Raw genomic sequence first — 26,744 nt, 5'->3', positions numbered from 1 at the left:
CGCAGGCCGCGTTTACACCGCACACACACACACATTCCCAAATCCTCCCCTTTGTCTTGGTCGCCTCACGGCGGTAGCCCCGATACAGGAATTCAGCGGGGAAATAAGGAGAGAAGTGTGAACCAGACTGTCTCCTCCCCCCACCATGAGCGCACACACCACACTTCCCTCCCCTCCTTTCCTACACACCCCTGCTTGCCGCCCCCCCCCCCCCCGTCTTTGTGTGTGTATGTGTGTATACGTGTGTGTGCGCGCTGTGAAGCTGACTGCGTACCCGAAACCGTGTAACGGATGCCTTGCATAGTCAGAGAGCTCTTCAGATATTTCTTCTTTTTAGCGGCGGAGTGTGTTCTGGACATTATACCTGCAGGTGCAAATAAAGGGGAGGAACCGGGCGGACGCACGTGAATCTCTCACTTCTCTACAGCCAGGAAGCAGAAAGGAGCGTTAGCAGCAAGTGCTGCAAACTGGACTTCCCACCATCAGCAACCCCTCTCTCCTCTTCCTCCTCCTCTCCCTACCTCCTCTCTAAGGCTCCCCACTTACCCCCATCTAGCCTTATTCCTCCAGCATCCATCCCAGAATAGCCCCTCTCTGCTCTCTAACACATCTGTGGGGTTTTGGATTTCGAGGTGACTTGGGAAACGCTGGAGATGGATTAAAGGGACGGCGCACCGCAAAACTGGAGCAGCACGCACGACCACGCCGGGGGGGAAGGGGGCGACGGGACTCGGTGAATTCACGGAGCCCCCGGGACAGAGGTGAGTGTGTCGGCTAGTTTAGTGGCTCTCAACCGCATGCAGCCTCCAGCAAACCTCTATGAGCTGAGAGGCGAGAGAGGAGAAACCAGCACATGGCTCTCACGTTTCCATAATTGATGATCTCATACGCAATCTGCTGATTCCTGCTTGTGGTGGAGTAACTGCTCTGTTATCAGTAATAACCAACACACAATTGCGTTCCTCTCTCCTTTGATTTCTGTTTTCATGTTGTATGTCCTCCAGTCTGATTGGGCAAAAGCAATTAAAAGCTAACTGGGTATTCAAAAAAGCTCGTTCTGTATGAGAAATGTTGTAATCCTCCCCAGTGTTTGCACTTCAATTCTTGTCCAAAATTAGAATGAATCAAAGATGGCCCTCTCCCACAGCCACATATGGCCCTATATGTCGGCTGCTGTTGAGGCCCCTGCAGTGGATGTGTCTCTGCAAACCAGCTCTGTAACTTTCTTGCTAACAAGATAGTCAATAGAAAATGAATTAAATGTTTGTTTTCATCTCAGCTATTCATTTTCAAGTTCAAACACATGAACAAAGTAATAAAAATGTTGTCTTCACTCTGCAATTCGATTTTGAAATGTAATTAATGACACGTTTGAGAAAAAGGTTAATTTCATGTTGTACTGTGTCTCCCAGAGCTCAGTATTACTGGGCAGCCTGAATGCACTGCACAAATTAACGTAAAATTTAATGAAATGTTAAAGATCTTGTCTGATGTTTGGAAGCAGACAATATTTTCTAATAAAATTGGCAGTTTTTTGCAATAATTTGACAACATTACAAATTTCTAATCTGGAAATGTTACCTTTCTATGTACATGATAAAAGAACTCCTGGGGTGCTGTTGATCACATAGAAGCATCGAGTCTTTTAGTTGATGGACAGGAAAACAAGATCCAGCAGATTTGACATTTGTTAAAAACGCGTCCATGTTGGATTTCACGCCAAATCCGACGAAATGAAATGTTCTATTTCCCAGCAACAGAAGCACTGTAGTCTTGTTGAACTTCATACCATCATAAAAACATTAACTAGTTTCACCATTGTCATATTTATCTTTAACGTTATGCATTCTATGAGCCAAATTTTATATATATATATATATATATTAACTTCAATTTCTTCCAAAACCGTTGCATGTGCTCTGGTCTGCCTGAGAAGGGCGCTTCAAGATCTCTTTGGAGGCAGTGTTGCTTATCCTCATTCTAGTAAACATTACCATCTCTGGCCAGAGGGGCCGCCAAAGTCAACACAAACTGACAGTTAAAGTAGCTGCTTTAAATAAAATCAGATGTGGTTTTCCTGGTAAAAACACACTCTTGAGGCGGTCAGGGTAACCGTTGGGGGTCTGTCTTCAGATTGAAAGTTTCATATTTTTATAGAATAAAGTTACAAGTGTGATCCATGGCTTTACTTTAATTTCTTGCTCCTCTATCTTTTATAATATCAACATACATGTATTGTAGGGCTCCAAATTATGCCAAAGTAGGATACTTAACTTCATTGATCAGTCATTGGAAAGAATTTCTATTTTTAGCATCTGTGATTTCAGGTAAAGATCAATACCAAATTGCTGTTCCACACTGTACAAATATGAGACTTTGCCGATTTTCTCAATCACGCACATTTATTTATGTTTCAAGCCATCATAGGACAAAGAGCAAGTTGCATTAACACATTTTTTTGGACATTTATTGACAAAATGATTACACATTTGAAAACAACCAGCAAATCAAACTTACTTTACACGAAAATATTTGTGAGTTGTAGCTCTACTGTAGTATTCTGAGAAGTGTGCGCTCATGCCAATGGGTGAATCTTAAGGAGTAACTTGATTGAATGAGAAGAAAAAAAAAATTTAGAAATATTTCCATACAGGCCGCGATGGATTCCTGAATGTACTATAATAAGCAGCTGAGGGTTCTTTCAAGCCACTAAATGAGTAAATATCTGTTATCCAAATAGAATTAGTGCCTGCAGTAAAGTGAGAAGCACCAAACTCATTCTTGATCTTGTGTTAAAACTGCATTTTCCCAAAAATGTTAAAATTAGACACCGTGTTTGTCTGCTCCCTTCCTGGTATCTAACACCCCGCCCCCCCATTGCTGTGTTGGTGGTCACTGAGTCTTGTATCTTCCTCGCTGTTTGACAGACTGACATACTGTTTCTGTCCACCGCAGGCTATTTACACACCCACACACCCACACACACTCACACACATATGCATTACATACACAAATTGCTCTCAGTGTACTTCTGTGATGCACAAGCATACAGCAGACATTTTGCAGTCACACACATGAAGTACCCCAGAGGACAAATGCTGCTGCAATAGATAAACAAGCCCCCTTCCTCATTTGAGAGGCTCATTCTGTGCATGCTTGTGTGTGTGCATGAATGTGTACGGGTTGAGTTTTAAGTGCTGACTGGAGTAGGTCACTGAGACCAAACGGCTTGGAGATTGAGACCCAGGTCCCAGCATCTTCCTAAGCTGCTTTCAGCCACACTGGAAACCATCCATCCCAGTATCCTCCCTGTTTCTCATCCTCAACCCCTCTATCTCCCCAACACCAGACAAACACACACATACACACACACACGTACACTTGTCTGTATTTTTTTTTTTTTATATAAGATTGTTTTTCTTTATGTCTTTGATCTCCACTTATCATGTCCCCAGTCCTCTACTATTTTCCCCTTCAATGCATTTCTAGCGGTCATGGAAATTTGAGTGTAGAAGTCTTTGATTCTCCGTGCATTACACAGCCCCAGGGTCAGGCCCTCTTATCTCAGAGAGAAAGAGAGGGAGACAGAAACCGAGACAGAAGGGATGAAGAAAAAAAGAGAGAGTTAAAGAAAGAGGTGCAAAGAAAAAGGAGAAGGTAGAGATGAAGGGGGAGAGAGAGAGAGAGAGAAGGGGATTTATAGACGTCATAAACACAGTGATGAGAAAAGAAAGTAAGCAAAAATGAAAGAAAACATAAAAATGATGATAGATATAGAGATGCTTTGACAGTAGGTTAAAAAAAATGGCTGATTTCAGTGATATTGTGCTCACTAGTGTTGGGTGAAAATGAACAAACCAACCCTTTTGAACGAATCTTTTTAGTTTCTGAAATGGGTCAGCCTGTCAAACGTATCAACATGAATCAGACTTTCCCGTTCTATTCCTCAACACACCCACTCGCTGCTGGTTTGTGCGTTCTCTGCTGTGTGCCTGCTACCATGATTGGTGCACGTGCTGCATTCATGGCATGCGAGACAAGCAATGATCGAATCGGACTTTGAACAAGACTGTGGGAGGTTCCACTAGAGGGGCAATTCATTGAATTGTACTTTGAATAAGACCATACATTCTGTAAGCTGGGTACACAGTACTGGATAGAAAGAGCTGTTCACTACATTTAGTTCATACAGGAAAAAAAACACACACACATAAACAAGTTGAATTTGAAAGGGAACAATTTTTATTCATTTATAAAACATATGAAAACTCCATTGCTCATTGATACTTTGTCATAAATAACAACACTGAGCAAAATGAATGAATGAGTAATGTGATCTTGATCTACCATCAGACCAATACCTACATATTTAAAAAATTACCAGCATCTTCCTTTTCTGATGACATTCTGCCATTGTTGTTCGTCCCTTTATTTAGAACACAAATGTTTTTTCCATTTATTTTCATTTATTTAAACGCAACAGTGCACATCAATGAACATTTCAGCTTTTGAATCGGTGTGGATATGCCAGAGTTAGCCAGAAGGCTGATTTTCATCTGTAGTTCCTGGCTGGTCATCTGCTGTATACAGTACATAATACACTACATCAAGCCATAAAGCCATATAAATGATGAGAAACGGTCATTCTTAAAAACTGAACTAGGAGTTTACCAAACAGTGTATACAAATACATATGAACAAAACAAGAATAGAAAACAGTCCAATAGATGCAGCCATGTCTGACTCATGGTATTTGGACAATATTTTGTCTTAAAGGTCTATGCGCATCTATCATTGTCAAATGGGTAAAATAACTTGAAAAAATTTGTAATCTGTTCATGTACTGGATTAAGAATCGATTTTAAATCACATCGTGACCCCAAAAATCTAAATGAAATCTCTAGATATACATAATCACGCACCCTTAAAGTAGCAAAAGTATTCTTAATGTATTCAACTGGAAATGGAAAACAGCCACCCCAAAAAACTTGCTTTCTAGAAAATGTATTAAAACTTGAACGGTCCAAAAGGTTTGGTACATTTACATATCAATTTGAAGGACTGTGAAAGAATCACACACGCACCATCACTAGTGCTCCTGTTCTGCCTGCTTTAATTTGACTATTTGTGTGCTGAAAAGGGTATAAAAAAAAGTAGAATGAAAATGACACTGACACTATCATGAGAGGCCAAACCTCTCTGCTGCCCCCTTTTAATTGGATCAGTAGCTCCATGATACTGCAGGTTCATTAAGAGTCTAACACCCCAGAGACTATTCAGCAAAATCTGATCCTCGCTTTAATCATATCGGGCCGATGTGTAATTCAAATGACAAATTCAATAAATGAGCAAACTGCAATCAGGTGAATCTTGAAAAAGTAAAAGGCAGAAAGGTTTAAAAAAAAAAACATGAGTGATGTAACAGTGGGATGGCAGTTTTGCTGGAAGAGGGTGGGATAGTTTGAAGGTGACAGAGAGAGATAAGCAAAATGGGACAGGGAAGGATATGAGAGGGTGAAATTTAGTCCGAGAGAGCAGCCAAATTGAGTAGAGGACAGATATACAAGCGATAGAAGGACAGGCAGAGAAATTGGGCTCTGTAGGGGGAGTTGTGAATATTTAACTCTGTTTGATTTTCTATTTGGGCCCTTGGCTTCCACTTCTCTCTGAGGCCCTCTGATCGCCTACAGCTTACAGATGCCAGAAGATCTCTGCATGCATCTGCACCTTTGTATGTATAGGAGTGCGAGAGAAAAAGGAATAGAAGAAGTCCTCTGAAGTTTAAAAAGCTTCCTTTTGCATTTAATCGTTATTTTACACAGCCAGCGGAGCTCCATTTCCACAAGGATGTTTTAGGAAGCCATTGTTACCTGTCAACCTAAATCTGCAACAGCTCACTTCTGTGTGACAAGCAAACACTGTACTGCACCATCACTTGTTCATACTATTCTTGTCTTGCGTCTATCTTTCCAGCACACGCTGCATTTTTTACACCTGTTATCGTTTTTTTACCCTCACTTTTCACCTCTGCTGAGGAGACAGCGTGCCCACCGGCGTGTGTCTGTTGGTTGGATGTTTGGATCTCAAAAATAAATAAATGGATTTGAATGAAAGTTGGTACAAAGATCAAGAGAGAGAAGGTGATCTGTATCAAACTCTGGATCCTGGATCCTGATGACTATTCAAGGCTAGTGCAGGATGCAGCTATTAGTCGTATATTTGATATTCTGAAAATAATTCCTTGGTAATGCAGAATCTGTAAAAACTATTTTTGGCGCCTTAAAAGAAGTTTTACGAACAGATTTCGATGATGCTGTCTTCATCGTCTGTCGTGTCATTTCAAGGCCACTGGGACAGCTCTTGAGATGATGCCTTTCTACACATCCCAGTTCAGCATGCCAGTTCCTCAGTACTGGTGTAGCTAGTGTCCTTCCTCAGAATGTCTGTTTATGTGATCCTCCAGGCGCGGATTCCTGAGGACAGGTTTGATGAGGTCAGAGTGTTGCATGTTCGCCTTGGTTTTTCTTTGTCTTATCTTTGGGGTCACCAGTTGTACTTGTTCTACTCCACCTGAAACTTCAAAACCTATCCACTTTAAACTTAGAAAGCATAGTAAAACCAGATGCAGTTCAAGATGACTAAGTCTTGTCTGTGGTGTGGAGTTCAGGATGCCTGAGTGTACTGTGAAGCCGCTACGAACTGGGTTTGGCTGGTAGGCGTTTATGTACAGCTCTTCGCTATTGGTCAATTCTGCTCCGGCGCCTACCTGGACACCCATATACACTCCATCTATTGACTTTAGAACAGAATTTAGAATCGCACTAGGACAGGGCGATATGTCTAAAAAAGTAATTGATTTCAAATTGTGATTGACACCAAATCTTTGATGACACACTCCTGCATCTGTCTGTACTGGGGCAGATTACTACCAAATCTTATATTATGAGGAACCAAATCCAGTAAATTACCTGCTTTTTAGCAGCTGTTACAGACCTGACACCTGGAAGTATTTACCCACACACCATTACTATTTGGCTACATGTCTCTGTCGTTATGCTTGTATAAATTAGTCATGCTGCTGCTTATAGTTGCCACATAATGATGCTCAGTGTCAGACTCTGAAAAACTGAACCTGCTCCTGAAGGAATGAACTCCTCCATACTGTATAACCGTATTCTGCTGAGTTGATATACATTTCCTTTTGTTTGAAGACAACTTTCTGGGTGTTACGACCAGAGAATACTCTTCCCTGGAAAGTGGTGATGGTGGCAATTATCCCGGTTGAAGTGAAAATCGATTTTCATCTTTTATTTAAAATTGTCCTGAACCACAAATTGAAATTGATTTAATGAAATCTATTTAATGCCCAACCAGCATCCTAATATCCTCGTGTTTGTCAGTCTGACTGCATGTGTATATTTGCATACAAATATGGAGAAGAATACACCGAGTGTGGTTATTAAATGTGGAGATTTAAAGGCTTAATTATTTGCTATGTAACAACACAAAACAACAGGATAACAAAATAGCCTGGAATACATTTTAATGTGCCTTTGTGTTTTGTAATACAAGGTCTTATTCCTCTAACAAATGTATGGAGTACATTTAATGGTCTGCTACATAAAACCCCTCAGTCATCAGTTCCTCTTGGCAGAGGTTGGAACACATTTTCCGATCCTTTCAGAAACATTACCGGTGGAGTAAAAATGTTCTCCTCAATGACATCAATCTGTTATTTCAACAGGCTGTGACTGGTCCCACCCCAAGATGACATCTCCAAAAAATAAAGCCAAGAAGAAACCTCCAAAAGACAGCATGACATTGCTGCCATGCTTTTATTTTGTAGAGGTATGTCAGTGTTTGTGTGTGTCATTGTCGGTAGGTTAGTTTGATTAATGAATCACCTTTGTTTTCCTATTTATGACTCACGACATGTAGTGAATCAATCATAGGGTGAGTCACTGTTTCCGCTGTCACACTGATGCTTTCTTTGTTGTACTTATGTTTCTTTTCAAGGTAAGTATATATAAAAAATTGGTCTACTGGCCACTTTCTCAAATACATAGTAAATACTGTTTCCTTGTCCGCATGTGTGTGTGTTTGTGTGTGTGTGTGTGTGTGTGTGTGTGTGTGTGTGTGTGTGTGTGTGTGTGTGTGTGGGTGCACCGTGCGTGCATTGCTGTCTAGCTCCCCATCGTCCTGTCCTCCTTGGTGTCCCTGTACTTCCTGGAGCTGACGGATGTTTTATCTCCGGCAATGGTGGGCTTCCGTTGCCATGACCGTGAGCTCTCTATGCCCTACGTGGAGACGGGCGACGAACTCATCCCTCTGCTGATGTTGCTGAGTTTGGCATTTGCTGGTCCTGCAGCATCTGTAAGTAACCTCACACAAACACACACACAAACATACTTACACACATTAGGCTGTGTAAGTTTTGATGTTAGTGTATCTTAGCTTCAGACTTCAAGTTAACGGGATGTATTTCACCACCTAAGTCTTTACTCCTCACCCTTGAGTCCTAGTGGACATTTGCGCTACATTTGAAGAAATCTCAAGCATTCCTGAAACAACGCTGTCACATGAGGTGACAGTGACCTTTGACTGCCAAAATCTTCTCAGGTCATCCCAGAATCCCACTGGATGTTTGGGCCAAATATGACTACATTCCTTGAAGGTGTTCCTATGTTATCATGTCATATAGATACTTTATAAGATATCACGTACATGTGAGAGGGCAGTGACCTTCGACCACCACAGTCGTCTCAGGTCATCCCTTTATCCCAGTGAACATTTCTGATAAATTTGTTAAAATACCCTCAAAGCTGAGATTTCATGTTCATGAACAGTGACAGTGATCGTGACCCTTGACCTCCAAAATCTTTGCAGCTGAACCTAGAGTCCCGGTGGACAAGGTGTTCCTGAGGTATCGCCTGAACAAGAATGGGAACGATCGACTGACAGAAAACCTGAAAATATAACAGGCCGGGGTAGAGGCTGTTTGTGGCTGAGATGACCAAAAGCTGCAGGTTGCACCTTATAACGTCTCACCTGAAGTACGCATGACAATAAAAGTCTATTTGACCCTGGAGTGAATCCACATTAAACCCACTCCCACTGCAGACGCTAGCTGTTTGCAGGTGTTAGCATTTTTAAAAGATATCACTACACCGTCCACGACACTGCTGCTATGCTGGTAGTCGCAGCTGTTTTTCCAATTTATTTATTCTAATTTTTTTTTTACAGAAAACCAATATCCTATGGAGCTGGAAACAGGACTGATAAGAGGAGAAATTATGGACTATCACCATAAGAAATACTGTAGTTGTGTATTAAAGGTTATAGCCTATAGGTAGCTGAACTGAGTAATAATAGTTGTTCCATCAAATGCAGTCTTTTTATCCATTGTTCATTTAAAAATATATACGAGTAAAGTCTTCGGCCACTGAACGTGTCTATTGGTTTGGGGTTTTTTGGGGGACTTCAGAGCACAGAGAGACAAAGAAAACTTTGATGACACAAATATTCAAAGCACAGGTTCCCAAACACTCATAAAGCAAATTCAATCTCCCCTCAGAAATGGAGAATCAATGGACATGTTGATAAATACACACCTGACACTCCAATACACACCCTCAAGCATACCACCGGCCTCCCAAATCAATACACACACTCAGAGACACACACTGCTAATCCATCAGCGCCATGGAAATGAGCAGACCTCTCCAAAACTCATCTATCACTGTGATTGGAAGTGATCACTACTCGATAGCACCTCCATTCTCTCTCACTTTCACCGTAGATCAAAGTCACAAACGGATATCTGACATCAACAGCAGGTTTTCCCTCTTTTTCCTCCCAGCTCCTTCTTTTCCTGATAGTTTGGGCTAATGTCTGTTTGTTTTATTTTTTTTAATCTCTCTGTAGATCATGATGGGAGAGGGCCTGATGTACTGCATGCAGACTAAGCTGAAGACTTGTCCCAAGTCCGAGAGCAGCATCAATGCCGGAGGCTGCAGTTTCAACTCCTTTTTACGCAGAACTGTACGCTTCGTTGGTACGTCTAGCGACTATTCTCTCTAGGTTGAAGATTTTGAGACTTCTGTTCACATTCTGATCCACAATATCCAAGGACTTAATCACGAAGCAAGTTCAACATATCAAGGATATGTTCTGGGAGTTGGTGTGATGAAACCAAAGAAAAATAAAAAAAAATTGCAGCTAAGCAGTTTTGCAAAAGTAGTTGTCAGGTTGAGAAGTGAACCCAGGTTTGCTCAATCTGAAACAGATGATCAAACACATGATGAAGCTGCATAAAAATGCACAGTAAATCCATAACACAACACAAGCTAAAATCAAACGTTACAGCGCCTAAAACCAGGAAAGAAACTAGTAAAAAAATATAGACAGTGTGAGTGTGTAACTGAATGAGTAATTGTCCAGTGAATGGATCTGACTATAATCACAGGTATACGTTTTATATGACTTGCTTGGATGTATTATTATGATGCGTTAGTCAATATTGGTGTAAATCTTTCACCCTGATAGTGTTGCAAGGAGCCCCTAAGGTCATATTTTATATATCTGGTTTTCATGAGATCATACAAAATCCTATTTCAGGTCTTAAGCGGCATTAGCATTGTCGGGTGCAGGTAAGGAATAGATATTAAAACAGATTTCAGACCAGTTACTATTTACTGTGTTATGAGGCTACACACGCAAGGCTTCCGTGCTTTGATAACTGCGTTAGCTTTAAATCAATCCAACATAGATAAGTGATTCCTTATAAAGATAATCTATATCTTTCATATAGATGACCACAGGATCTCCCTGATGTACTTTTTTTTTGGTCAGTGGATGGTGCTTTTACAGGTTTTGATCTCTCGTCGCTATCTTTACCTGATCCACAGCAGTTTAGGCCTGCAGTATAAGTTACCATGGTGATTTATTCCACTGAAAACCCATCTATTTTTAAAGATGCAGTTAAGTAATGATACATAAATCTCTCTGCCTGTGTGTGTGCAATCATGACATTTCATTTGATAGCATGATTTCCTCCCTGTGACACTACATAAGAACATGACAAGTGTGACATTATCAGTTTGTGGTACATTTGAGGTCTTGACTTTGCTGTTTGTTTCAAACTTGCAAACGGATGTGTCTGCGTTTGGAAGAGACAGTGTAGCCACCTGTCACTCAGATAGCCTTGATTATGAATAATTTCAAGCCTTAATGTGATTTAAACGAATTAGTTATACGTAATTCATAAAAAATTCATATGAAAAACCCCTCCCTGAACAGTTGCGATGAAAGTGGGAGCTAACTAGAGATCAAACCTGTTTTTTGTACCATCTGGTAAACATGTTTATTTCTGCTACAAACAGTTTAACACAAGGTCTATGGGGATTACCTCGCCCTTTAGCGCCTGTTAGCATTAGCAGCATAGCTAGCATCTAATAATTATATTAGATGGATTTAGGTCATGTTAGCTTCTTACTTTACCTTTTCCTAATGTTATGAGAAGGCCAAAATAACATCCACTTGCAGAAACAGAAACGAGGGGATCTTTTATTCCTCTGTATCTTTCATTGTGCGTTCTGTGGCCTTTTATTTTTGTCTTGACGAAACAAAGGGACAAGTGTGGCCTTCACGATGATCCTTTGGTTTGATCTGTTACAGCTCTATTTAATCTGAGAGTGGTTTCTGAATATATCATTGAGTTCACTGGACTCAAAAGGCCTCCACAGCCACCAAATGTCAATCCACTTGGGCTCCTTTGAGATGTAGTTGAACAGCAGATTCACATCATGGAGGTGCTGCCCTCAAATTTGCAACAATATTTTGATTTTGTTAAGTCAATATAAACCAAGGAAAAGGAAAAGGATCCTAACTCCTTGTTAAATCTATGTCACAAAGCGTTAAAGCACCAGTTTTCCACTTTTTGTCTCAAGAATTTAAAAAGGGGCAGTCACGCGTATTTAGCTTGAAGCTAACAGTGATTTACAGCTAATAACAGTAAACTGCACAAAAATGTCCCAAATGCAGCTGTCGTTATATACATCTTCCTTATCTAGCTGTATTTTCAGTAATCCAGAAATACTTTTTGTCTGGGCTGAAAACAAAGTATAACGCTTTTGATTGTTTAGCTTTTAGCCATACAGTAAGTTGCCCTTACCGACATGCTTAAGATATGTAGCTGGCACTTTCTGCATGCTGGAGTCACAAAGAAGGCAGTGGTGAAAAAAAACAAAAACGTTGTAAACTGAAAAGACCTATTTGTGAATAATTGAACAACCAAGTTTACTTTTTTGTGTGAAGTATTGCTTTAATATAGTTCTGGAAGCTAAAGGTGGCCTGTGAGTGTCATTCAATTGTTTTCGAGTGGGAAATTAATTTTGGGTCAGACAAATTATTCCTTTTACTGACTGAGTCCCCAACTTTAATCCACTTTTTCAGCGGAGTGAAATAAACTAATTACATGTATTTAATGAAGGGTGACTAAAACTGAAAGTGGCATGATATCAAACTCCATGGTAAATATCTCCAGGCAGACTTTGAGCTTTGAAGTGAAAAAAGTAATTAATTCACCTTGATAAGTTTCAATTTTAGTGAAAAAAGCTTCTTAACAAACTGCAGGCGTGTGGTGTTCCTCCTGGTTGTGAGAGCCAAATTCAGCATTGTTTTTCCTCACTGCAGGTGTTCAGAAATAAACGTCTCAACTGGAAGATGCCGCTGGGGGGTTTAGTTCTCTTATCAAGGTTACCTTGCTGCATCTCTCGAGCACTACCTTCTCTCTCCTTCAGGTGTTCATGTATTCGGTCTCCTGGCAACAGCCCTGGTGACAGATGTCATCCAGTTAGCTACAGGTTACCACGCCCCTTTCTTCCTCACCGTCTGCCAGCCCAATTATACCGCCCCGGGAGTGTCATGTGACAACAACGCTTACATCACACAGGACATATGCATGGGGAAAGACCAGTATGCCATTATATCTGCAAGGTAAGACATATGTGACTTACACAGGCTGCACTAAATGTCTCTATCTGCCTGAGGGCTAAATCCCCATCCCCCACCACATGAAGAAGTGCTGATACACAGTTAACAGTTAATTATCGATTTATTTCAGCTGGATGTAAGCAGCTGTCTGCTTTTAGCCCTCTAACTGGAGAATGCAGTTTAGCTTTAGCTTGCTAATTGATAAACGGAACCACTATGCCTTATTCTATTTATATGACCTTTATTTTAAATCAATTCAGAACCAGTTCTGCCTTGCACTAATGACCTGGTGAGGAGGTGTCTGCAAAAATGTTAAAGAAATATAACACAGAATGACACCTGCAGCACAAATGTGGATGTTTGTGACATATACAGTATCGAATAGAGGACAGCAGTGCAAAAAAAAAAACAGGAAAGGACAGGTTAGAAATCAATAAACACGATGTACAGAAGGTGGGTAATTGGATATTCTCTGTAGAAATGTAACGAGAGAGAGAGGATGATGTTTTACTGCAGTTGTACAGTCGGTACTTGCACACATCATTGGAGGAGTATGTTCATTAATACTGCCTAGGTTTTTGTACAGGGATGTTTTCACCGTAGCCATCTGCTACATGTCATATGCAGGTGTCATGGCTAAGTTTGGCTTTTGAAGCTACTCTTCAGCAGCAGTGTGTAACAAACACACGACAGTGCAGCATATGGGTGTACCGAGCAGACTTAGTACACACACACACACACACACACACACACACACACACACACACACACACACACACACACACACTCACACACACAAGGAGGTATAGTATTAAACACAACAGTCACTTGGATCATCCTTCAACAAATACACACTCATTTGCAGCCGTCCCTCATTTTCTAAAAAAAATTGTACACCTTTTTTCAAAATGGTAGTTATTATCAAGATCAAAAATTTTCTAAAGAAAGTCAACAAACATATTAGCCCTGAAAAGTAGGCTAAGAAGGCTTTAAGAAGGTAAACGCCAGACGGCAGGATAACAACATTCATATTCACAAAAAGTGTCGTAATATTGCAAATTAAGTGAGATGTTTTCTCAGCTCTAATGTAGCAGCTTTGACCTCAACTCCCTCTCTTTTCTCCAATGTTCGCACAAGTTCATGAACACTCACATCCAAGGACTTTGAGTAAACACATTCAGGCAGGCACAAATACCAACAGCAGCCATGACACTTTTAGTTCAAGATTAAAGACCATGAATCTGTCTCACTGACTGATACCTTTACACGCCTTTCTTCTCTCTCCCTTTCAGGAAAACGTTTCCATCTCAGCATGCAACACTCTCTGGCTTTGCTGCTGTCTACATTTCCGTAAGCACTTCCTGTATCTTTATTTTCTGCATCTTTTATTTTGTGTCTTTTGAGTATCATATACTGTATGTCTGTGTGATGGTCTGTCCTCGGGGTGTTTGTTGAGTTTTTTGCCTGTATTTCCCTTTTTGATTTTGTTAAGTGGTGGCCTGGTGGTGTGGTGGTCAGCACTGTCGCCTCACAGCAAGAAGGTTCCGGGTTTAAGCCCTGGCTCGAGCACAGGGTCTTCATGTGTGGAGTCTGCATGTTCTCCCTGTGCCTGTGTGGGTTCTCTCTGGGTACTCCTGCTTCCTCCCACAGTCCAAAGACATCAAGAGGGGACTAAGTTAATTGGATACTCTAAGTTGACTGTAGGTGTGACTGTGAGTGTGAATGGTTGTCTGTCCCTATGTGTTGGCCCTGTGATGGCCTGGTGACCTGTCCTGGGTGAACCCCGCCTCTCTCCTGAAGGCAGCTGGGATAGGCTCCAGCCCCCCCATGACCCTTAACGGGATAAGCGGAAGAAAATGGATGGAGTTTGTTAAGTTTATTAAAATGGTAACCAGTGAAAGCCATGCTTCTACAATTCTACAATTCTACAATTTCATTTAGCAGACGGTTTTGTCCAAAGCGACGTACAACACAAGCAAGAATTCAGACTTAAGGAAAAACCCATAGTAAGCGCAAAAGTGCTTCAGTTGTGATTTGGTCACAGGTATTGCCATCTAGTGGCAGAAGAAGTGTCACCCCCCCCTCCTTTTTTTTTTTTTTGACAAACATATAACATCACACAACACAGTTAGTGCTACATAATCACTAAGTGCTGGGTCTTGGACCCTCTGACTTATTCTACCCCACAGGACAAAGAGGAGAAGAGTCAGGTTAAGTGCCTAGGTGTTCTCTGAACAATTGAGTCTTCAATTGTCTCTTAAAAGTAGAAAGGGACTCAGCAGAACGCACAGAGTTTGGTAGTTCGTTCCACCATTTGGGAACAACAGAAGAGAAGAGTCTGGCCAGAGATTTAGAGCAGCGCTGGGCTGGAAGCACCAGGCGTCTTTCGCATGCAGAGCGTAGTGGGCGAGAAGGAGAGTAGACCTGGATCAGGGATTCCAGGTAGGCTGGAGCCGTACTTGTGATTGTTTTGTAAGCCAAGAGAAGTGCCTTGAATTTGAGTCTGGCTGCCACTGGAAGCCAATGAAGAGAAACCAGCAGCAGGGTGACATGTGCCCTTTTGGGCTGGTTGAAGACCAGACGTGCTGCTGCATTCTGGATCATCTGCAGAGGCTTGAATGAGCATGCAGGGAGGCCTGCCAGAAGAGAGTTGCAGTAGTCAATGCGTGAGATGACAAGAGCCTGAACCAGAAGCTGTGTGGTCTGTTGGGTCAGGAAGGGTCTGATCTTCCTGATGTTGTAGAGGGCATAACGGCAAGACCGAGAAACTGAGGCCACATGAACCTTAAAGGTCAGCTGGTCATCAATCATGACACCCAGGTTTCTGGCTGAGTTTGTGGGCGCAAGTAGGCTCGAGTCAAGTTGGACAGTGACCTGAGGCTGAACAGATGGACAAGCTGGAAAGACCATAAGTTCAGTCTTAGACAGATTCAGTTGAAGGTGGCGTTCCTTCATCCATGTGGAGATATCAGCCAGACACGCTGATTTATAATCTGAGACCGTTCTGTCATCAGGTGGAAAAGAGAGGAAAAGCTGAGTGTCGTCAGCATAACAGTGGTAGGAGAAGCCATGGGAGCGGATCACTGCACCAAGTGAGGTGGTGTACAGAGAGAAGAGAAGGGGACCAAGCACTGACCCCTGAGGAACCCCAGTCGATAGGCCATGTGACCTAGACACCTTTCCTCGCCATGACACTCTGAAGGATCTGCCTGTGAGGTAGGACTTGAACCACAACAAGGCAGAACCAGATATGCCGAGCTCAGAGAGTGTGGAGAGGAGAATGTGATGGTTCACCATGTTGAAGGCAGCAGACAGGTCCAGCAGAAGTAGGACAGAGCACTGACCAGCAGCTCGAACTAGTCTCAGTGACTCAGTGACTGACAGGAGTGCAGTCTCAGTGGAGTGGTCACACCTGAAGCCAGACTGAAAAGAGTCAAGTAGGTTACTGTTCAGCAGATGTTCAGAGACCAGGTTAAATACTGAGCGCTCCAGTATTTTTGACAGGAATGGCAGAAGTGATACTGGCCTGTAGTTTTCAACCTGAGCGGGGTTGAGATTAGGCTTTTTGAGCAGTGGGGTGACACGGGCTTGCTTAAAAGTAGCAGGAAAAATGCCAGTTTCCAGGGAGGAATTGACAATGTGTGTGACTGCAGGTTTGATAGTGGACAAAATGGTCTGCAGGATGCTGGTGGGTACTGGATCGAGAGGACAAGTTGTAGGTTTTGAGCTCAGGAGAAGTCTGGAGACCTCATCCTCGCTCAAACTATGCTTAACTAATAAAATTTTTGAAATTTCTTTGGTGTGTTTTGGGACTATGCTTGCATTGTTCACTACATTTCATGTGCTTCTTTAGAAGACAACCTTTTCTTACTATGTTACTTTTGGCGATATTAAAACAGTTCCTGTATATCAAAGGGTCTCTCACTAAAATGATATAAAATTCTTTTACAAGTAGCAAAACTTCAACTTCACATTACAAAAATATCGCAAACTCAAAATTCAGCCTGCATTGTATCATCTGGGCATATTTGTGGTAGATTTCTCTGGATTCTAGCGCTGACTGCATTAGCATATGAACTGTATAGCAAAATAGCACTGTCATTCATTGAGGTATCATCCTCCCGTGCACACACACACACACACACACACACACACACACACACACACACACACACACACACACTCTGTCTGCACACCAGTGGCTATTGTAAGCTACTGGCCGTATCACTGCTGCCTCACTGAGCACAGTGTGTGCTCATTAAAGTTCACCAGACAGATTTCTGATGAGTTTAAAAAGCAGAGGAGGCGGAGGAAGAGAACAGCTGCTGTGGTGCCAGACTTGCAACATGTTGTCTAAACTCAGTAAAGTTGAGCAGCATTTCAGACATGCCGATGTCACTCGTTTTCTCTGTAATGTTACTCTTTGCTTCCCATAGAGTTCATTCATTTATTACTTGTATTAGGTCTCAAAAAACATGGAAGAAAATGAGAATATAGTAAAATAATTCCACCAGAGTTGGAAATTTGGGATGATGATTTGGTCACTCTACATTTGACTTGAAATATTTTTAAAATGTAAATTCCATTTCACATTACTGAAATGACATCCTGCTGACAGGGTTCTCTTGCTTTAAGAGAAGTAGGATTTGTATGCCCGCTGCAAACTTGGAATGCATATTTTTGCAAAGTCTGCTTTTGTGTCAATCAGCAGTCCTTCCCTTTATGTAATCGAAATATGCTTTGCATTCTGAGTGTGTGGCTTTGACTGAAGTGTATTCTCTCACTATTGTCTTTCCCCACATTTTGTTTGACTAACTCTTAATGTAGGCAGCACAGTGGTGCAGTGGTTAGCGCAGTCGCCTCACAGTAAAAAGGTTCAAGGTTCGAGTCCTGGCTCAGGCACGGGATCTTTCTATGTGGAGTCTGCATGTTCTCCCTGTTCCTGTGTGGGTTCTCTCTGGTACTCCAGCTTCCTCCCACAGTCCAAAGACATGCAACTGGGGACGAGGCTGACTGATACTCTAAATTGACCGTGTCTTTTGGCCCTGCGATGGACTGGTGACCTGTCCAGGGTGAACCCCGCCTCTCGCCCGTAGCCGTAGGGATAGGCTCCACCCCCTCCCCACGACCCTTAACAGGACTAAGCGGAAGAAAATGGATGGAACTCTTAATATAAACCTCCTATTTACTGTGTACCATTTTGATAGAAATTATGGGACATTTTGATTGCTATTTTGAGAGTCGGGGGAAAAAACAAACACACTCTCTGTCTTCACAGTAAATTTGAGAAAACTCCTGGCAGCTGGTTAGCTTAGCATAACAGAGGGTGAAGCAGCCAGGCTGGCTTTGTTTTGACATCTAGAAACAAAATCCACTGACCAGCAAGTCCAAAATGCAATGACGCCACTGGTTTGGCCAACAACCCAGCTAATACTCACTTACAGGGCTTTTGTTTACAATGGGAATGAGAATAATTAGTCCCGGGTCCAATAACCCTGCAGTAGATGCAGATATTTATCAACTCTGGTTCTTATTGGAAAGGATGTAAACACAAAATCCCGGATGAGCGCGGTAATCTGTGGCCCATTACTTCAGTAATGTATTCTCGGCCACAAATTCATTTAGTCTGTGTTCAAGCAGCACTCTAACATTGTTCAGTCAGGGTTGAGTTTGCAAAACAGAACAGTTAAGAGATTTTAAAAGGTAACCAAAGGAACACAGCCAAATGTTTTCCAGCACGTTCATGACAAAAGTGATGCACCAAGAAAAAAAAGATGGAAACAGAAAGGCTACTGGTCTACACACAGTGGGAAAGGGGTCAATTGATTTTCCCAGTGGGTTCTCCTTAGTTCAGAAACCTTCATGTTCAGCACATGGGTATGTGCAGTGAGGGAAGAGCTTCAGTATCTTGACCAGTGCACTGACTTCTTGGAGAAAGAAGCTCATGAAGCCAGTGACAAAATAGTAGAGAAATACTCCACAAATATTACAACTTGTTGGTTTTCCCTCACTTTTCCATGCAGATTCAACCTTTGAGATATATTGTGTCCAGCTCTGCAATAAAATTGAAACAGCAATATGTATGAATTTTTTCACAGCGATCATTTATCAATACTTAACAGCCCCTACGATCAATACTGTATCCAAATATAATGGAATAAAATCATATTGTGACCCCTGGCAGCTACAGTTAGTCTTCAGCATTTATGAAACTTTGCAAATATCATTCTAATAAATCAGAAAGAAAATGTTGACATTTTTTGACTCTGTTTCATCTTAAGGGGTTAGTGTCATAATGTGGTGTACATGAAATTGGACTACTCAGGTGGGACAAGGCAAGTTGCATTTTTAGCTCAGTTTTAAAGAAAATTCATTAATTTATGTACACTATTGGAGTACGTATCATATTGTGATATATTGGGATGAAATCATATCGTGACCACATATCATGATATGTATCATACGGTGTTGTGGTCCTTGCTGGTATACAGCAGTGAGAATGTGCTAAGCTTTGGAGGCATTGCTTTTGTGTTAACTTAAAACAAAGGCCGACTAGATGCCTCTTCACGCTTAACTGCTGATCCTCTTCAAAGTACTAAAGAAAATAATAAACCTCAAATGCTATTAAATTCCTTCTAATAATAGAATTCAAGATGCGTGGGACAGCATTTGTGTTCTTCTACACAGTTTAACTTTTGCTGACTTTTAATCGCATCTCCACCCCGGGCTTCATTTGTCTGTGTTATTGCTTTCTACTCACAGATGTACTTCAACGCCAGCATCAGCAGCACAACCAAACTACTCAAACCGTTACTGGTTTTCGCCTTCTGCATGGCAGCGGGCCTCGCTGGTCTGACTCAGATAACTCAGCACCGCAGTCACCCTATAGATGTCTACGTGGGTTACCTGATAGGAGCCGGTATCGGTGTCTACCTGGTGAGTTGGGGGAAGCGCGCAGGAGTGTGAGTGACAAGTAGAGCATTCAGACTGACACGGCCTACATACGGTATATTTATGTAGTCTGCTACTTTCACGATAATCGCTGCTTTCATGATGATGTAACTTGCTGAAAGATGTTTTAAACATATTGAAATGGATCTTTTTTACTGCCAAGGAATGTTTTTGAGCATTTAAAGACGATTTCTGTCCGCAGGGAGTAGTTAAGCAGACGAGTGCAAATGGCAGAATACATATAAATAGATTTTTTTCTCCCCTACAATTGAGTTGTTTTTTTTTCCTGCAACTGAACCATTCCATTGTAGAATTCTATATCACAGCATGTGCTAACAAACGCTTCTTTTTTTCATCACCTCGCCTTTCTGTGGAGCTTCATTACTTCTCTCTACTCGGCAGTTTTTTTGGCAAGCTATATTTAGCCTTTTCTATTACGGAAGGATGAGAGAGAGAGGGAGAGAGAGAGAGAGAGAGAGAGAGAATAATCCGATAAGAATTCTCTGGAACAATTTCACACTTCAATTTAAGAAAACTTGTCGTTGCCATTTTCTACGCCTCCCTCCTCCCCTCACTCCTTCTCTCTCTCTCTCTCACATCTTTCAGTTTAAGAGGGCAAGTTTGTCCTCCTGTCATTAAGGAAGGAATTCAAAGAGAAGGGGAAGGCTGTGATTCACACCGACCTCAGAATAAAAGAAAGAGAGATGCCTATTCATGCACTTGTTCCCCAATAATAGGAAAATCTACATTATCACCTCCCAAAGATGAAAAGAAAATACAATTTCATGTTCTAGTCTTTATTCATAATGTGCTGAGTGCCTATAATTCCTCATTTATTCCTCTTTCTTGTCACCTCCTTTCCCGTATCCCTCTTGTTTCTGCCAGGCTGTGTTTGCAGTGGCAAACTTCAAAGCATCAGAGGAAGATGCTCCTTCTCTGTCTAGACTGACACCAGCACAGCAGAAGGATGGCCTTAGGGTGCTGAGCCAGCGAAGCCATGACTCCCTGTACAGGAAGACTCCCAGGGTGTCTGAGAGCAGGGAGGAGCTTGGGGCGGCACTGGGCTCCGGAGCCCGCAGTAAGGTGAGGAGGGAGAAGGCGTCCCTGGCCTCCCTGAAACGAGCAAGCGCGGATGTTGAGCTTCTGGCAACGCGAGGTCCCATGGGTAAGGAAACCATGGTAACCTTCAGCAACACTTTACCCAGAGTTGCAAACGGAAATAGCCCCATCTCTCCCTCCGAGGAGCCGGCTCCCACGCAGCGCCACATGACCTTCCATGTGCCCTTTGACCCACAAAGGTCTCGGCAGCTAGTGTCAGAGTGGAAGCAGCGCTCAATGGAGCTCCGCAGTCAGAGCTCAAGAGAGGATGAGGAGGGTGTTGAAAATCCAGACGGCACAGAAGGAGATGACGGAGGAGCGGCAGCGGGAGATGCCAGCGAACAGGCGATGCCTTCCTCCCTATATCCGAAGGTGCAAGCCAATAAGGGCAATGCCACACCAACGTCAACCAGAATGGCAGTGGCACCTCCATTAGTTCACATCCCTGAAGAAGCCATCCGTCCACCGCCTGTCTCTCCCAAAAGTGCCAAAACCCGAGCCAAATGGTTGTCCCTCACAGAGGGAGGAGGAACAAAGGAGCCAGGAACAGGACCCATAGCTGTGTCGACTCCCCGTGTGCCCAACACACAGCCCACTCAGCCACCCACCCAGCAGAGAGTCACTCAGGTGAGGTCAGAATTAGAAAATGACTGTCTGCCACTCACTATAACAAGTTGGAGCGGTAGATATTTTCATTTCAAGTGGCACACAGCCAGTTCTGAAAATTGCAGTTTAGAAAGGAGAGGAGATTTAAGTGCTGCCAAACAGTCTGTGCGCCTGGGATTTATTTTGTTGGTAAAATCAAAAGAGAACAGCTCTGGTGGAGGCAGTTTCACTGATCTGGGTCCTCCAGCTCCAGATCCTCCAGATCTGGGTTCATACAGTCACACAGTGACTTCTGCTGCTTTTCTTGAGATAGAATTGTTTGATCCTCCCCAACTGTGCTGAGGAAGATTGAACAATACAATCAAGAGGGCCATGACGATGATGACAATAATGATGACGACGATGATGATGATGATGATGATGATGATGATGATGATGGCATCTTTGCCAACTGCTGTTTTAAAGGTCAAACAAAAGCAGTCAACAGAGAAATCATGAATCATAGTATTGCTTTGTGGATACATCCTGAGATTTTCTTGCATCCTGCAGGTCATAGCCATGTCGAAGCAGCCGGGCCACGGCCCCGCCTCTTCATCCACTAAGACGTCAGAGGGTGGCTCTTCATCTGGTGGTGGGTCCAACTGCTCTGAGTCCCCCTACTATCGGATCCCTTCTGATCGAGACAGCTGCACTGGCAGCAACCCGGGAAGCATAGCTGGCAGTGGCAGTATCGTCACCATTGACGCTCATGCCCCCCACCACCCGGTGGTCCGTGTGTCGGCCAGTAACGGCAAGCCATGGGAGTGGAGGAACACCATCAGTGGTAACTTGATGAGTGCCGACTTGGCCGCAGACAAACATCGTGGAGCACTGCAGCGACAGGAAACTGTCTCTCACTACCGGGATTACCGGACTCTTCCAGTGAAGACAGACTTGCTCTGCTCTTCTTCGCCCGGCAGCAGCACCGAGGGTGTAGCTGAGCTGCCACCCCCACCTCTCCCCACCTCCTCCTCCCCTCTCCCTCCCCCACCTCAGCTGTTGTCATCACCTCTTCCTCCACCACCTCCTCACTCATCTTCCTCCCCTTTGCCTCCCCCTCCACACCCAAGCTCATCACCAATACCTCCTCCTCCTCACCCCTCCTCCTCTCATATGACACTCCCTCCTCACCCGTCCTCACAGATGTCCCCACCACCCCTTCCATCGTCCACTCAAATGCTCCCTCCTTCTCATGCATCTTCCTCCCAAATGCCTCTGCCACCTCACCCATCTTCTAGCCAAATGCCCCCACCCCCCCACCCATCCTCATCCCCTTTGCCTCCACCTCCGCTCCCGTCCTCTATGCCACCACCTCATCACCCTTTGTGCTCCAGCATGCTCCCGCCCCCTCCCCATCCTGACCTACTGATGGACGGGCACAGTCAGATGCTCTCCCGCACCTCCACCTTGCCTCGTCGGCCCTCCGTGTCCGCGCGTAGCCATGCTGAGCAGGAGCACTACTACAAAGCCATGCAGAATGAGAGGATGTTATAGTAGAGGGGAAAGATGGCTGAAATCATATCGGTGATTGTACTTAAGAAGACTGAGAGAGACAGTGAGAGAACAGCAGGTGGAGTTTATGAATTTTGAAAAAGGTTTCCTGATCAGCAGCTTTTGTCCAGATGCAGAAGTTGTGGCAATATGGGAAGGTCTGGAAGCTCAGCAGGAGATCTGCTTTTTTTTTTTTTTTTCCTACTGACACATACAGCCTATAAAGGCTCAACAACACAGACTGTGAAAAGACTGGAGGGGGGAAAGGGGATGTCAAAGAAAGCAGGGAGGGTATTCAAACCCCTGTTCACCTCTAGACGCAGCTTCCTCTTTGTTACTCCATGACACATTAAAGGAAGAGAAGAGGCTGCACCTGAAAGAGATATCACAATGAACGGCCTGGGATTTGCTCTCTCCAGTTTTCTTTGTGAGGAGGAGGAATGAGACCGAGAAAACACAACAACTACAGGCAGTACTCCTTAAACAACTGCAGCTGTTTGAGGATGCCAATCCTCACACACAGACTTTGCTCCATAACCAGCTGGAAAACCCATGCTTCAAAGCACCCAAAAGCTAGGAATAAAAGGAACATAATAGTGTTAAGTTCAGCAAAAGGTTCAGGAGTATTTGCTGAAACTCAAAAAAAATGCACGAGAGTCTTCTTACCCCTCTGAATAAACCGACCAAATGGGGGAATTTTATGTGTGATGCCAAGCAAATCTGTCAGTATCCACCCGAGAGAGCCAGCTTAGGATTCTTCTTGCTGGGGTGTGAGAAGGAGGAGGAGGGGGAGTTGTTTTAAGAAGGATCATGCACATCACTGAATGGATTACTGTTGTAAACATGAGAGGCAGCGGAAAGGAAAGAGAATTGTTCCTAAAGTGAAGTGGGTGAGCACAATAAGCCACGTCGCCGCTCTGTCTTTCGCTACTGCAAAAACCTGCCATGGAGTCTAAAGCAGCACCGAGGAGATTAACGTGTTTTTATCAAACAATGGCGGAGGGAACGTTAGCAGAAGGCTGCCCAGCCAGTAGAGTCGCCCGTTGTCACCACCAACACGCACATTGACTCATGCTAGGTGCTCTTTGGACACAGCTAATTGGCTTGTGTTGCTATCGCACTCTGTTCTCTCTTTGAAGTCTCTATTTCAAAGATTTTGGTACCACTCTCTAATAATGCGAACAAGAGGTTTTTGGATTCACATGTTTTTACTATATTCATTACCATTCAGCAGGTATGTATGATGTCTGGTTGGACATCATTTGGGTTGTTAAATTGGTACATTTATGTCATATTTGACCAATTTAATTTCACTGGACGAAGGGTTTAAAGTTATGCTTTACTCAAAAAATATATTTTGTCCTTCATGCACTTATATATAGGTGTATTGAGCTCCCTAAAATGTTTTTTCATCACTGCATTCTTCATTCCTTGGGATTCCAGGATGCAGAAAGAGCCAGTTTCTCATATTTAGCTTGAAGCTAACGGTGTCCCATGGCTACAAACTACTAACACTAACTTAACTCTCTATTTACAAACCATTCATCCATTGTCTTCCGCTTATTCCTGTTAAGGGTCGCGGGGGGCCTATCCCAGCGGCAACAGGCGAGATTCACCCTGGACAGGTCGCCAGTCCATCGCAGGGCCAACACATATAGACAAACAACCATCCACACCTACGGTCAATTCAGAGTATCAATCTGCATGTCTTTGGACGGTAGGAGGAAGCTGGAGTACCTGGAGAGAACCCACACAGGAACAGGGAGAACATGGAAACTCCACACAGAAAGATCCCTTGTCCGAGCCAGGACTCGAACCTGGAACCTTCATGCTGTGAGGCCACAGTGCTAACCACTGCACCACTGTGCAGCCTCTATTTACAAACCCTTAAGCTCATTCTCCAGTATAATCCACGTCTTCTTTATCCTGTCATATGCTCAGGAAATCAATTTCATTACAGCCAAAAAAAAAAAAAAATCACAAATAAACCAAAACCTCTATGGTGTGGTGCTACCATGAACAAGCACAGAAAAGAATGAGCAAGCTGGTCCAACTCAATGGGTCAGGTGACCATGCCGTTGTTTTTAGCTCAAATTAAAGTGTTGTACATTACTGAATATACGGAATATAGAACACGTGGACTATACCAGATGATGTGCTTTGGAGTTCCTAATAGCATGTTTTGGATGGTGGCTATGTGGTGCCATTAGCTTAAAGCTGAATGTCTTTCTGCATTCTGAAGTCAAAAAGAAGTGATGCAGCAGTGAAAAGATGCTTCCCAGAGCTCAGCACACCTATTTATGAGTGAATTGAAAGTCTAAAAAAAACAAAACACTTTTAGGGTTAAGACTTGCTTAAACTTACAAAAAAGAACTGCAGAGTATCTAGGTCAAGTCTGTTTATTTGTACTCTCATTCATATTTACATCTCCTAACTTAGACCATTATTCATCCGTCCATTTGAACCTATTCATCCTTTGCAGGCTTTTAGGGAAGCTAACTGTGTCTGTTTGCTGTTTTTCATTCTTTAAGAACAGCTGGCTGCTTTCACCGAAAACAACAAACTGAGAGCGGTGAGGGTGAACGAAAACAGTTACATTGCGGCCGAATAGCTTAGCAATGATCTGGAACTTTCTACAAAGCATTGCAAGCCAAGGGAAGCTGCAGGGGAGTCTGTGATGATTCTCTGTGGGTTAAGAGTGCCATGATCTTGACACATTGATAAAAAAAAGACAGCCACTTTAATCAAGTATGCCTTATTAGAAAGTGGTGCTAATAGGTTCTGTTCCTGTTTTAATGTGGAAAAACTAATCAAAACATCCTCAAGGGCCTACAAAAACTAAATGTTAAAGATTGTTTACATTTTTATGAAATATTATAAGGAATCATGTATCAATAATGCCCATATTTCTTGGTTCCAGCATCTCAGACATATTAAGGTAGTTAGACTATATATCGTTTAGATTGTCGGTTGAAAAAAAAAAAGCAATTTGATGACATCATCGAATTTACAGTGTAGTACATGAAAAAAATTCAAGTGACGGTGAAGTAATCCAGGATACTCTTAAATATCTACAAGTACCCCTGTAAGGACCCCTGCCTCTTTATATTTTGTTGTACAAAGTTGTCGTCCAGTATCTATTATTTCATACAAGTTTGTTTTCTAACAATCAGAACATATTCCATCCATTGACAAGTGCTTTATTTTTTATAATATTTCAGTGAAATACAGACTCACAAACACACAGATGAGGAAGCCGGTTTTTCAGCTAAAATACCATAAAACCTGAAGGATCAATATCAAGCAAATGTAAAATTAGGAGAGGTGAGCATAAAATGGGAGGATTTGTATTTTGTAGTGGACCTCCTCTGATGAGGAGCAGGTAGGTAATGTTACTCGTCAGTTTGTGCTGCATGTGTGTACGAGTCCTTCTTTGCTTCAGGTCTGCACTGTTTACGTTTGACAGACATGCTGCATTTTTTTCCTTTTTTTTTTTTTTAGTGCTGGTGATTTATTATCATGATGTAAAAAAAAATTTCATAATTCTTAATACTGTTATGATTCTG

General features: G+C 42.7%; 1 protein-coding gene across 1 annotated transcript; it reads left to right on the top strand.

Moving 5' to 3' along the window:
• The first annotated feature begins 295 nt into the window (after positions 1–295).
• LOC147246300 (phospholipid phosphatase-related protein type 3-like) lies at positions 296–26,744 on the top strand. The gene is made up of 9 exons (XM_086183123.1): positions 296–761; positions 7,745–7,848; positions 8,188–8,373; positions 9,925–10,054; positions 12,801–12,996; positions 14,286–14,343; positions 19,756–19,929; positions 20,830–21,669; positions 22,198–26,744. Exons 2-9 carry the CDS (start codon positions 7,768–7,770, stop codon positions 23,179–23,181), a joined length of 2,649 nt encoding a protein of 882 aa, XP_086039249.1. The 5' UTR covers positions 296–761; positions 7,745–7,767; the 3' UTR covers positions 23,182–26,744.

The sequence above is a fragment of the Aulostomus chinensis genome, chromosome 17, assembly GCF_037954235.1.
Source record: "Aulostomus chinensis isolate RoL2024-O1b breed Wild chromosome 17, RoL_Achi_v1.0, whole genome shotgun sequence".
In the NCBI taxonomy this organism is placed as follows: Eukaryota; Metazoa; Chordata; class Actinopteri; order Syngnathiformes; family Aulostomidae; genus Aulostomus; species Aulostomus chinensis.
This window is presented reverse-complemented; position numbering and strand designations above follow the sequence as displayed.

What these genes read in the sequence shown, in the direction of transcription:
- LOC147246300 (XM_086183123.1), top strand. Translation starts at nt 7,768, where the DNA reads ATGACATCTCCAAAAAATAAAGCCAAGAAGAAACCTCCAAAAGACAGC. An exon ending in TTGCTGCTGTCTACATTTCC is followed by an intron (nt 14,344 to 19,755) that starts GTAAGCACTTCC and finishes TTCTACTCACAG; the next exon opens with ATGTACTTCAACGCCAGCAT. An exon ending in CCCAGCAGAGAGTCACTCAG is followed by an intron (nt 21,670 to 22,197) that starts GTGAGGTCAGAA and finishes TGCATCCTGCAG; the next exon opens with GTCATAGCCATGTCGAAGCA.